Source organism: Prunus mume, linkage group LG6 (assembly GCF_029339155.1).
Source record: "Prunus mume cultivar Tortuosa linkage group LG6, ASM2933915v1, whole genome shotgun sequence".
Classification (NCBI taxonomy): domain Eukaryota; kingdom Viridiplantae; phylum Streptophyta; class Magnoliopsida; order Rosales; family Rosaceae; genus Prunus; species Prunus mume.
In genome coordinates, this window is record NC_142703.1 from 16,916,082 (window position 1) to 16,929,389 (window position 13,308).

Sequence of the window (13,308 nt, forward strand, 5' to 3'; positions counted from 1 at the left end):
AATAAACTCACTTCAATAGACCTTAATGCCATCAAAATTAAAACCCAATTATACTTCAAAAGCCAAATCCCTTTTAGATCTCCAAATAAAGTAGAGTAAAATAAAGGTTTTCTTCATCCAAGCCAAAGATAGCAGGATAAAACACTAAACAATTGATGAAAACGACAATGATTTTAGACAAAAAAGAAGAAGAAAAGGAAAGGAGATCAGATGCCAATGTTTTCAAAAATCCCAGGCAATCGAATTCATCTCTGCGGATATAGCTTGAATCGGTGGCTTCACATAATAATTAAAGGTAGGTTCTTCACATAATAATTTTAATTAGAAAAATAAAATACAAAAGAAACTATAGATATTTTGCAGAGGGATAACGACGATGTAATAGTAATAGATAGTATTGATATTTTACAAAATTAAGAACCAGCTTTTGATCACCACTACTCAACAATCACACTACATAGGTTTTCTTTAAATTTCCTACTCTTGTTTTAGTGACGGTATGATCTATAAACAAAATGGTATAAAAGGGATTTGGCTATAATTGGGTTTTAATTTTGAGGACATTTGAGTCTATTCAAATAAGTTTTTCGCTATATTTGAAAGTTTTTATAAAATTAATATTTATGAAAGTATGGTGTAAATTTTAGTTATTTTTGATAAACTTAAGACAAGTGAGTGAGTGTGTGAGGACACTAGAAAAAAAATTTAATTCAGTGAGGGTACTGATACAGTGCAAGCAAAATCACTATAAACTTTTCTTTGGGCCAATTAGACAACGACACATGCGTAATGCATATATAATTAAATAATAGGCAATTCGGGTCAAGGCCACTAGTTTTATGCCCACCCATGGTCAATACCATAATGAAACTTGCTCTTCTTCACCATGCAATGGTAATTTTGAAATGTGCATGAGAAGAGTTCTAGGTTGAGTTGAGCCCCAGATGATCAAGATTTTCTCCTCACTCCCCTCCCTTTATCTCTATCTCACTTGTCAGAGGTATAAGTTTAGGTGGTCGGGTTTGGATTTTGGACAGACTGGAAAATGCTATGGGCTGTTTGTCTTGGGCTTTTGGGCTAAGTTAAGTAGGAAAAGCAAAGTGTTTTTTTTTTTTAGGCGAAACAGTAGCAATTCAATTGAAGAAACAGGGCACAAACCCAGAATACAACAATAAGAACACAACCCTGGAAGGAGGTTCTTGCAATATAGATTATAACAACAACACCAGCTAAGCTCAAGTATTACAAGATAGTTAGAAAACAAATATACAACTTTAAACCCAGCTAACAAGGAGTTACAAATGATGAGGATCCTATTTCTGCAGCAGCCAATGCTTAAGAGATATCAAGACAGAGAACAAACTCTCAAACTTCATGGGACAGGAAATACCCCAAGAATGGAGGGCATTACATCTCAACTTCCACCAGGATATTCCAAAGAATATCATAGCATCTCCTAATCCCCCTTGATCCCCAAGCACAATAAAAGTAGATCCACCAAAATCAGCAGCTCCACCTCCAAAACGGAGAGATCTACACTAGATCTACCACACAAGTAGCAGATCTAGCAAGATTAGCCAAAAACCAGCCCCAAAAGACTGGGAAACAAACCCTCAAGAAAAAAGGGAAGAAACAGCAAGAAGCAGACAAAACCCAACAAAAGTTGGGAGGGAAAACCTCTCCACAACATAATCGGGAAAAGAGGCACGGATTATTAACCGAAGAGGGTGGTTCCAGGGGAGCCAAGGAGAAATGCAGATCTGTGTTTGCTTTGGGTTGGGAGGAGAAGAAGAGTTGAGAAGAAACAATTCTTTTGTTTTTCTTTAAGCAAAGTGCATTTAATGGTTGAAATCATGAACTAAAATGGTCTATAGATGGAATTGAGATTTATTTTTCGTGTTGTTTTTTATTCAACAATTGTTATCCATAAGATTTGAATTTAAACTCATTTCACAAAGTGGAGGATGCTTTTGAAGGAAGTTGAGGTTTTACCTTTAAAATCAATTCGCAATGCAGAGAGTAGCCAAATTACTTTCTAATATATTTTTTGAATTAACATTTTATATTGGCAATTACTTTTTAGCTACTCCAACCACTTTTTCAATTGAAATAAGATGCTGAATAGTTCTCTCTCAATATCAGGAGCTCTAGAGATTGAGCTATTTTTGGAGCAAGATAGCCAGCAAATATTGAACACTTTTTCTTTAACATTTTTCTAAATTTTAGCTAAAGACCATAGTTTGGCTACTGGTCGCAATGTCTTCTTTTTTAATGTTAATATTTGAAGAGAAAGTAACGTGAAAATAAAATAATGTACGAGGGAGGGGTAAAATTAATCTTATTAGAAATTGGGAAAACCAACGAGCTCATCATCTAGTGGTACTTCTCTTTCAATGTTGCTATGGCTAATATGGGTCATTCTGTTATCTTGCGGCATATTTGGATGGATCACTTCCTAGCCCTGCAACGTTAGCTGCTAATTGAGATTCTTTTGGTTCTGGGTGCCCTCGTGGCTTTTCTCTGTAGTTTTTATTTTCCCTATAAAAAAAAAACAAAAATCTTCTGGAAAACTGGTATTACCTATATATGTTTCACGAATATGAACACTGGTACATTGATACGATACGATACGATTCGTCGATACAGTAAATTTCCAAAAACTAGAATACGAGTACGACACTGATACGGTGATTAAAATAATATAAATAGAAAAATTGTAAATACATAAACATATATTACATACATGAGTATATATATATATATATATATATATATGTAAAATTGTAAATATAGTATAGCATTTTTGGGCTTTTTCTCTAGTTCCTTATGTTTTTATAGGCCATATATGACTAGTTTCAGTTACTAGGCTTGGGCCCACATGAATGTATCAAATAAAAAAAAAGGATTAACATTATTTTAGTTCCTAGAGGTTTAAGGTCAATATCAAAATGGGCCTCGATGTTTTAATTTCATCAATTTCATACCTAATATTTCAAAAAATGACAAATTTACACCAGCCATTACATTGACCTTCAGGTCAGACGTTAAATGTTGACGTGGTAGTTGTGGGACCCATCATAAAACATATTTCTCTCTCTTCCCCCTTGCACAGTGACTGTTCGTCTTCCACAACGCTGCCTTCCAACCACCTCTTATATCAACACAATCAGACTAATGAAGGGAGCAAGTTTTGTTCTCGGACCTAGGCTAAAAGCTAATCGAAATTGGGTAAATCACGACCAAAATAGTCAGCCATTTTGGGGGTTTTAATTTGAACTCTCAAATCATGAAATCGATCCAAACTAAATATACCAACAACAAGAACACGTGGATGGGATGAAAAACCATACCTTAATTGACGTCAACGACCACTAGAATCGACGTCGGAAGGCTAAACCCTAATTTTCCCTTCTCGAGCTCACTTCGGCGTCGTGAGGAATCGGGAGGTCGGCCTTGGCCTGACATGGTCGCCAGTAGCTGGTCATTTTCCGATCGGTCCCGTAGTCGGAGATGGCGGATGGCGCGTTGTGTCATCGAGAAGGCGAGCGATCCTTTGTTGCATAGTGACTATGTCGAAGGAATAGAGAGATGCGAGGAAGATAGAGAAATAGATTTTATGGCAAGTCCCATGATTGCCACGTCAGCATTTAACGTCCGACGAAGATCAATGTAACGACCGGTGTAAATTGGTCATATTTTGAAATGTCAGGTATGTAATTGATGAAATTGAAACATTGGGGCCCATTTTGATATTGACCTTAAACCTCCAGGGACTAAAATGACGTTAGTCCTTTAAAAAAGTACAAAACACTTAATATACAACCAAAACGCTGCATATTGTAATTAGTGAACCTAACATCATCTTCTTCACGAGTTAGCCACCTCTTCTTGGCAGATTGCAACTGGAGATTAGCAGAAGCTGCAAGCGCAAGTAAGTTCTTTTCTTCTTCCTTCTTCTTCTTTCTTCTTTGTCGCTGAAACCAGTAAAAACCTAGCCTTTCTCGAATCTAGAAGAAGAGGTTGTGTATTGCGAAATAACCCCCGCCGTATCCTTGACCGTATCAGGATCGTATCTCTCGTGTGTCCAGGGCGTATCGAAGACGTATCGGATGGTCAACATAACAGAAAATACACGATACGCCGTTTGCCATATCCAATAGGTATCGGAGGCGTATCGTATCGTATCGGAGGAGTATCCGATACGAGCATACCCTTCATGATCGGCGTATCGGTGCAAATATAGGCTATGTTTCATTCCATTCCTTTACTCCATCCAAATGCACTGTAAATATAGAATTTGGTGCAGTCTATCTGGAGATGGTTATATATATTTGTTGCACCTGCAATTCCATAGCTTAATAAATAGTGAACGTTTGCACACTGACAAACTAAAACTCAGTCTTTTTGCTACCTTGGCAGTTGATTCTGGTGATTGCTTCAAATCATTGAGCATGTCGTCCCTAAGGAATGCTATTAGCAGGCGGGCTCACAAGGAACGAGCTCAACCGTGAGCAACCACATTCCCTTTGCTGTTAGACTTTCAGATAATGTTGTTTTGCATCAATCAGATCATGGGAATTATGTAATTTATTGTTCACATTTTTGTAAGGGAATCGAGGAAAAAATTTGGGCTTCTTGAAAAGCACAAGGACTATGTTGAGCGTGCAAAAGCATATCACAAGAAGGAGGAGACTTTACGGGTAAAATTGTGGTGACTTTGTTGCTTGTCTCCTTGGATTTCATTATTTGTCTATAATAGTGTAAATAACTTCCAATTATGGTATATGCCTTAGGCTATGTCTTATCTGTCTTTTCACTCAACAGAGACTGAAGGAGAAAGCGGCATTTAGAAACCCAGATGAGTTCTACTTCAAGATGATCAAGACTCGAACTGTTGATGGAGTCCATAAATTAGAGTAACATAGAACTCTTGTATAATGCTTCTTTATCATTTTTCTTTGGCTCTTGCTCCTCAAATGACATAGCTTGTTGCTAAAGGAATCAGGCAAACAAGTACACTCCAGAAGAGCTCTTACTTATGAAGACCCAAGATATTGGATACATACTTCAGAAAGTTCAGAGTGAGAAAAAGGTTATTAATACTGGTACCAAGAAGCTATGGTTTATCAAGTGGTTTTTTTAGTTTACTCTGTTGGTTATAATTATGCTGTTATCCAATGCAGAAAATTGAAAAGTTGACTGCGACACTCCACTCTCTTGATAATCGGCCTTCAAGTAGACATGTTTACTTTGCTGAAGACAGGTTTGAGCTTCATCCGCTTTTTCTGTCCTTGGAAAATCAAAATTATATCTGATTAAGTGGATTGCTTTTTAATGTTTTAGTTTTTCTTATTGTTATTGTTATTTGTAACCAGACTTAGATATGTTGGAGAGACCATTTTCTGTTTCTTGTTATTTTTAGGGAGGCTTTCAATTACACCCCCTTGAGGTTTGGTCAGACTCCACATGTTTTTGAAAGTTTTTTCAAATATATCTTATCTTGTTTTTTCCTTTTGTTTGTAGGGAGGAGGCTAAAGAAATTCAATCACGTTCAAAAAGTGGAACTATGCCTGCTTCTGAGGACATTCCTGATCATATAAAAAGGTACAAACAAAGTTTTCAGCGTTAGGGATAGATTGATGAGTAATGTTTATTATTGAAGGTGGTCTGTTGATTTTTATCGGTTTAAGAATCTATTATGAATGTCTGTGCATTACAGTATTGTATAAACAAATGCCTTTTGATTTGGTTGATAGAATTTTGGCATATTTTTCTATCAAGGGGTAACTGTGCACTGATTGGTTTGTACTTTTTTTTAAACGCCATAAAATTACTTTGTGAGACAAAGCCATTAATCTCTCAGAATATGAATAGGACTTAGAAACTTCGTCATAATAGAAAGGTTTAAAGCAAAACTATTATCGTAATATTTAGTTCAATGGATGCAATTTGGCTTTTTATAGTTGTTATTGTGATTATTGACCTGAAAGAGGATAAGCGAATCTTATTGGTCACAAGTATGTTGCTGAAGTTTTCTGTATTTTTAACAAATGGGATGAACTGCCCTTTGCTGTTATGTCAACCACAATCCAATTCTTTTGCATCTCTGACCGCATTATGTGGAAAAGACCTGATTATAGGCTGGAGTCTGGCTTAGAGATTTTTCAAGTTTGATTTTAAAAAGTTAAACTACAAGTTGGTTCGAGGCCCTTCTATCAGGTGCTAGTTGGAGTTGAGAAATTTGGTAGTGTAATAATCTCTCTCTTAATTTTTTTTGTTATATCTCAAATTTTCATTTCTTCTGTGCCATTTTATGTCCTGAATTCTAGGTAGCTGACTCATGCTTTATGAAATTCTTGTTATCCTTCAATTTCTTAAATATCATGGTAATCCACCTTTCAATGGTATAGTGATGCACACTGCTTCCTTCATGTTTCCATTTTCGTCCTGAATCCTAGGTAGGTCACTCATCCTTTAAGAAATTCTTATTATCCTTAAATTTCTACAATATCATGGTATGCTACCTTTCAGTTGGTGGAATGATGCATTCTTCTTCCTTCCTGTTTCCACTGTTGCGCTGAATTCTTGTAGAACGATATTATTCTTTTGTCTTCAATGTTCAGGAAAACAGCTTCTTCCTACAGAGAGCTAGAAGCAAGGAGGAATAGAGTCAATGAGTTGGAGAAAATCTATACGGATATGGCAATGCAGAAGGAATTACAGGTATTGACATCCAAATTTCTTTTTCGTAGATCTGGTTCTTTTGTTGTGCATGGAAAATGTTGAAAAAAAGTCCGTCTAAATTAACAGAAAAAGGGTAGAAAACGCAAACTACGGGAAGATGAGGTTGTCTGCCCAACATCCAAACCTGTATTCAAGTGGCAGGCTGAGCGTAAGCGTTGAATAGGTAGTTGTTGATCAATGATTAGTTTCTTTTTGTGTCTAGGTCTTTTTGCTTATTTCTCAGCTTAAAAGTGTGTACTTCTTGGTGCCATGACAATACTAAACAAGCAGCCATAGTAACTTGTATTTCAATTCAAAATAATTCCATTTCAATATCATTTATTAATTTTTTAAATTGTGAATCCAGTTGGAGTTGGATATTAAACTGATATCATCAGATAAGCGCTCATTCAGCCCTTCAATACGTTCAATTTGGTAGACATAATTCTGGCTTTCCAAGGTTTTATTTTTATTTTTGTCAAGGATACGGTAGTTGTCATATTCTCCCACAATTCAGTGTTTTTTGTTTTGAGTACAAGTGATTACAAAAATATTCATTGGGTGCATATGAGAACAGATTGTAGACAACCGAATGGTGATATTGTTTGGTCCTCCCAAGTTACCTACCAACATAACCAACTTCGGACGAGATCACTTTCATACCAAAATAAACAACATCAGATCAGGTATAGTTTTCTTACCCAAGTAAAGGTCAACCGTAAAATGAAAGCATTTTTTTAAGCATATATTGGGGGAAAAAGATCTGCCTCTTGCTCTTTGAACCTCTCACAATTTGCATGTCGTTTTGTTTCCTTCAATTCAATAGTTTAAAAGCAACAAATTCCCCATTTCTCCAACATATGATGGAGGAGTGAAAGATCAGAAAACAATATACAGCAGTAGAATCATCTGCTGCTCAAATATTGAAGCACTGTCATTAAGTATTTAAACCCACAAAGAACACGTTCAAAAATAAAGGCCCAAAAATAGAAAAAAGGAAGCAAAAGAAGTTCCCACAATCTCTAGAAGATGATTATGTCCACAAACACTACCACCTACAACCCTAACTCTACCCCCATGAGCCTACTAGAGGTAACTAAATCTGAATCGAACACATTGAGCCCATGACGATTGGCATTTTCTCTTCGAATTTAAGAGTCATCATCACCGCCTACGTTCTTGGATGAGGTCCCGGCCTTCTTTGGGAGCAGAAGGTTATGAATGTTGGGCATGACACCGCCATTAGCAATTGTAACATCACCAAGAAGCTTGCTGAGCTCCTCAACATTATATATATCCAACTCCTTTGTTCATATAATCTCCATGGCAGCTACACTACCCTCAATTCTCTCTCAAAAGCCTCTTCCTTAATTCCAATTTTCTTGTGCTTCTTACTTAAGCGCATGTAGCACCGTAGTGTTCCCTTTGGTTAGGCATTCACGCTCTAGAGGATGTGCCACTCCCTTTTCCCTAGAGTGGCATTGAGTTGAAAGAGTTAACCAAAGAAGGGCTATTCCAGCCCAAACCCAAGCCCATTCTGACAGCACTCAAATTCGCTGTTTCCATTATTCACACAATTTTAGTGTTCACAAGCTCATGATTTTTAACATTGTGAAATGTATATGGCATGTCAGTTTGATAGTCACACTCGCCTGGTGGTTGTAAATAACAATAGTACGTACTTACGTACTTTATATAGGGTAGTACAACATGCAAGTAATTTTTTCAAATGATTCGTTTGTTGTGATGGAGAAATTTTTTTATTTATTTATAAAAAGTTAGTTGTAATGGCTTCTCCCTCGGTAATGGTTCTATTGATACGATGACAAGAAATGTTGGAGGACACCAAAAATTATGTTTAATATAATGGAGTTACATAACTAGTAATAGGTGGACGATAGGAGGGAAAGCAAAATGTATGCACTAACAATTTTGTGATAGTGTAGTTTAGCTACCTGTCACTATGAGAGTTAGCCACGTGTTGTTTAGTGATAGACTAAGTCTGTAATATTGTTAGAACAATAGTTTGAGAGCTGTTAAGAGTTTGTTAATACGGCTGGAAGTTGGTTAGGTTGATTCAGTAGACAAAATCAGAAATTTTTAATTTTCTTCTTGCTTGTTTTCTCTCAAATTCATAACTGCTGTCATGGTATCGTAGGCTAACGCCATAACTCGATCTTCTACCGCTGCTGCTCATTGTCTTCGACCTTCGTCATTTCTCTGGTTCTAATTTCTGAAACCCTAACTCTCACTTTCTGAAATTTTCTCCAATATTTTGAGAATTTCTTCGATTCTTCTCGAATTCTTGCTCTCTTTCCCTTCTCAAAGTGGTAACTGCTTCTCAATTAGCTCTTCCTCAATCTCTGATTTTTTTTTCTCATTCTTCAAGCAAGCAAGTCATCGCTCTCGCGAGACTCTGAGTGCCTATGTAAAGCTTGATGACTTTCGTAATCTAAAATGTTATACGATTTTGGTAATTTTCAGACATCATGCTCTCGCGAGTGTTGATTGTTTGATGATTCGAACTTGTTAAATGGTAATGGTATTTTGGGTTTTGTTGATGGATCGTTGCCGTGTTCTCCTCAATTCACCGGTGATGACTCTCTTCAACCTGTATATGAGGCATATTAGATTTGGAAGATTCATGATCAAGCTCTCATGATCTTAATCACTGTTACTCTGTCTTCTTCTGCTATTCCTTGTGTGATTGGCAGTCAAACTTCTCGTGACATGTGGCTTCATCTCTTTGTATGTGTTACACGAACCAGTATCTTTCAGATGAAAACATATCTTCGAAACATTAAAAAAAGGACCTGAAACAATTTATCAGTATTTACAAAATATTAGAACTTCTCGTGATCAACTTTCTATAGTCTGGGGTTGATATTACAGATGATGATCCTATCATTCTTGCACTGAAAGGCTTACCATCTGAATGATAATAGTAGATAATTTAGAGAAGAATGAAGAAGAAAGCAGAGAGCAGAAAACTCCTAATTGTGTATTGATTTTCTTGATTCGTGATTACAACGTAACAGTACAGCTTATATATTTAATAACAGTCTTAGAGACTAAGTAACCAAAGCTTTAACAAACTAACAGACTCTTCTAACAACTCTAACTAGAACATGTGCCATCCATGTGCTCTTCTAACAATCTCAAAAGCTGATCTGGACAATATGATTATCATTCTCCCTCAAACCCAGTTGAGCTGCTAAGTTGCAAATTTCTGCAATGTCTCAGAAAAATAGGACCATGCAATCCCTTTATGAAGATGTCTGCTACTTGTTCTTCAGGTGGGAATATACTGCATAATCAAGTCTTTATTCTGTACTCTTTCTCTTACAAAATGAAAGTCAATATCTAAATGTTTGATCTGAGAATGATATACTGCATTGGAACTTAAAGTAAGGGTTGAAAGATTGTTACAATGTATTGTAGGAGGCTGTGGTAAGAATACCTTCAAATCAAGTAAAACATGTCGAACCCAAGCTAAATCAGCTGCTGTATTAGCCAATGCCTTGTACTCAGCCTCAGTTGAACTTCTAGAAACAGAATTTTGCTTCTTAGATTGCCAGGAAACTGGATTGTTACCAAGAAATACCACAAAACCAGTAGTTGACCTGCGAGTATTCACATCAGAGGCCCAATCTGCATCACTGTAAGCATGAAGATCCCAAGATCCACTTGTAAAAGTCAAACCATGATCCAAAGTACCTTGAATATATCTCAAGATGGGCTTAACCAACTGAAAATGTAAATCTGAAGGCTGAGTCGTATTCTGACATACGGTATTAACAACATAACAAAGATCAAGTCGAGTGAATGTAAAATACTGCAGTGCTCCAACAATACTTCTATAGATGGTTGGATCAAATAAGGAATCACCCTCAGAAGCCAAAAGCTAACAATCTGGCTTACATGGAGTAGTACAAGGTCAACATGTATCCATACCAGCCTTTGCAAGTAAATCTTTAGCATATTTTGTTTGACGGACAAAGATATCTTTATCATTATAAGAAATTTGCAATCCTAAGAAGTAGGTTAACCGCCCCATGTCTTTCATTTCAAACACATCACTTAATTTATCAATAATCTCTTGTACTAAACTATCTTTAGAACCAGTCAAGATGATATCATCAATATAGAGTAGAAGAATGACACTATCTGAACCAACATGCTTAACAAAGAAACTTGGATCAGAATGAGAAACAATAAAAGCTGGAAGATGACTTGTGAATTTTGCATTCCAAGCCCTGGGTGCTTGCTTTAGCCCATAGAGAGATTTTCTCAATCGACAAACATGGGTTGGATATGCAGAGTCTTCAAACCTTGAGGTTGTCGCATAAACACTTCTTCTTCAAGGTCACTGTGAAGAAAAGCATTCTTCACATCAAGTTGTCTAAGAGACCACTTGTTCATTGCTGCAATACTAAATTAGTCTAACTGTTGTATGCCTTATAACAGGACTAAAAGTCTCACTAAAATCTACACCAGGAGCTTGACTGAAACCTTATGCAACCAAGTGAGCCTTATGTCTTGCTACAGACCCATCTGAGTTCTTCTTGACTCTATAAACCCATCGGCTACCATTTTTATCCACAAGCAGAGGAACTAAATCTCATGTGCATTGTGTGTGTAAAGCCTCAATTTCTTCTCTCATAGCCTTTATCCAAATAGATTACTGAGAAGCAGCCTTATAAGTAGCTGGTTCAACAGCTTCATAAAGTGGTGGAATAGTAGTAAGATAACAGTGATAATCCTCAAATGACTTAGTATTGTCAATACCACTCTTAGACCTTGTCTGCATAGGGTGCATATAAGGACTCATAGATGGTGAAGAAGAGTCAAAAGGAGGCAAAAAAACCTGTAACTGTTGAGCACTAAGAACTTGTAAATTCTCTGTAGAGTCTGCACTCAAGCAACTAAAACTGGATCACCACCAAAAGATGCAGAAGCATGAGAAGGTACAATAGAGGATTGTTAAGATGTTAGACTAGAATCTATATTAGAAGTCGATGAAGGTATATGACTGTTCGTGGAGCTTGAAAGAAGATGGATCAGACAGAGCTAGATTAAACGTGAAGGCTTGCTTAAAAGGAGAGACGCTCTCATCATGAACCACATGTCTGGAAAGAAGGAATTTTTGAGTAGTAGTGTTATAGCACACCTTTATAGCCCTGAGAATATCCCATGGTTAGTCCTAGAAGTTTATGTTCATTAAAGGGTCTAAAATGGATAAACATCTGGCACCAAAGCAGCTTTTCAAACAACTTGCTTCTCAAAAGGAAACTGATTCCTCAAGAGGGTGAAATTTATTAAGCAAGCAACATGATACAGAATGACCAGGTTTTAGGCAGTTCAGTGGATTCTTTCTCTAAGCTAAACCATTTTGAGAGGAGTGGAAGGACAAAACAACTGTGAATTATGCCTGAGTCACAAACTGAGAACTATTAAACTGCATGCCAAATTGAACTCTATCTTCTGCTACGAGCGAGGCTTGGATCCTGGCGACTTAATATGCTCACTAGGAAGGCAACTTGTGCCCTTGCATACGGACATTCACACAGCAGAGGCCCCAATACGATGAAAGACTTTAGTTGCTGGCCAAGTGGAACTGAAGAAGAAAAACAAGAGGCATGATTCAAGACAGAAGAAGCAGCTAAAGGAATTTGATCGAGGACTTCTGATTACGCTCAATTGGCAAATCATTTTCTTGGTGAGCCCTGTATGCAGCTCAATGTTGATAAAACAATTGTTATCTTTCAAATTGATGAACATAATAGATTGGCTTGTTTGGGAACATGAGATGGCAGAGATAAAGATCTGGTATTGGCACCCAAGATCCCTTCCTTCCATGTTCACTCACAAGAACATTACGCAGCATTGCCAACCATATGATGAGAAGCGCATGTGTCAGCAATCCACACTTGCAAGAATAAGAAGATTGTTAAAAGCTTGATGAATACTTAGAGTGGTGATAACAATCCAAAGTGCCCTTTTTGCGGGCACTCAACAACAGAGATCGTTGTACTATAGATTTGACATTCTAGCACAACCTTGTGAACTATAACCACCATAATTGAAGGAGCACCACGAAAACCAGACTGTCATTTTTAAACTTTCCTTGGCCAGAAGAAAAGCCATGAGAAGAATGCAGAAGTCAATAAGCCTTGACTAGAAGCACAAAAGAGGGCTGAACACTAGAAGATGAATTCCATGTAGCTACTATAGCGAGATGAACAATATGGATGCAAAGAGTTACCATCAAGAGTGAGAGGAGCGCGTCCGTCGCCAACATCCCACCCATCAGCCGCACTTCAACATGTCCGTGCTCCACACATGATCGCCTTCACTCAGAGATATTCCTAGTTCTCCCGATGACATACAAAAGCAATAAGAATGATCAATATTGAATCAGTTTGGATCAACCCTTCTTCACAAATAATTTGCAATCGACCAAACAAATCGTGGCCTTGGAGTACTCTCCACTTCAAGAAGCAAGCCCAAGTCAAAGACCAGTTGGCAGAGTCAAAAGCTTATAATCTCCTGATACCATGATCAGAGCCCAAATGAAGAAGAAAA

The 13,308-nt window shown here is 37.2% G+C and overlaps 1 protein-coding gene across 5 annotated transcripts; it reads left to right on the plus strand.

Moving 5' to 3' along the window:
• The first annotated feature begins 3,815 nt into the window (after positions 1-3,815).
• On the plus strand, positions 3,816-7,078 carry LOC103335508 (putative U3 small nucleolar RNA-associated protein 11). 5 transcript variants are annotated; one of them, XM_089055532.1, is made up of 11 exons: positions 3,816-3,931; positions 4,066-4,284; positions 4,420-4,507; positions 4,610-4,700; positions 4,825-4,916; positions 4,999-5,092; positions 5,184-5,263; positions 5,524-5,604; positions 6,411-6,458; positions 6,624-6,723; positions 6,811-7,078. In XM_089055532.1, the coding sequence occupies exons 2-11, from the start codon at positions 4,278-4,280 to the stop codon at positions 6,901-6,903; spliced, it is 774 nt and encodes a 257-aa protein (XP_088911658.1). In that variant the 5' UTR covers positions 3,816-3,931; positions 4,066-4,277; the 3' UTR covers positions 6,904-7,078. The 5 variants fall into 5 exon arrangements, with proteins under 5 accessions (XP_088911658.1, XP_088911660.1, XP_088911656.1 ...); XM_089055534.1 differs by having other exon boundaries at positions 4,066-4,231; XM_089055530.1 differs by having other exon boundaries at positions 4,066-4,507.
• The last annotated feature ends 6,230 nt before the right edge of the window (positions 7,079-13,308 follow it).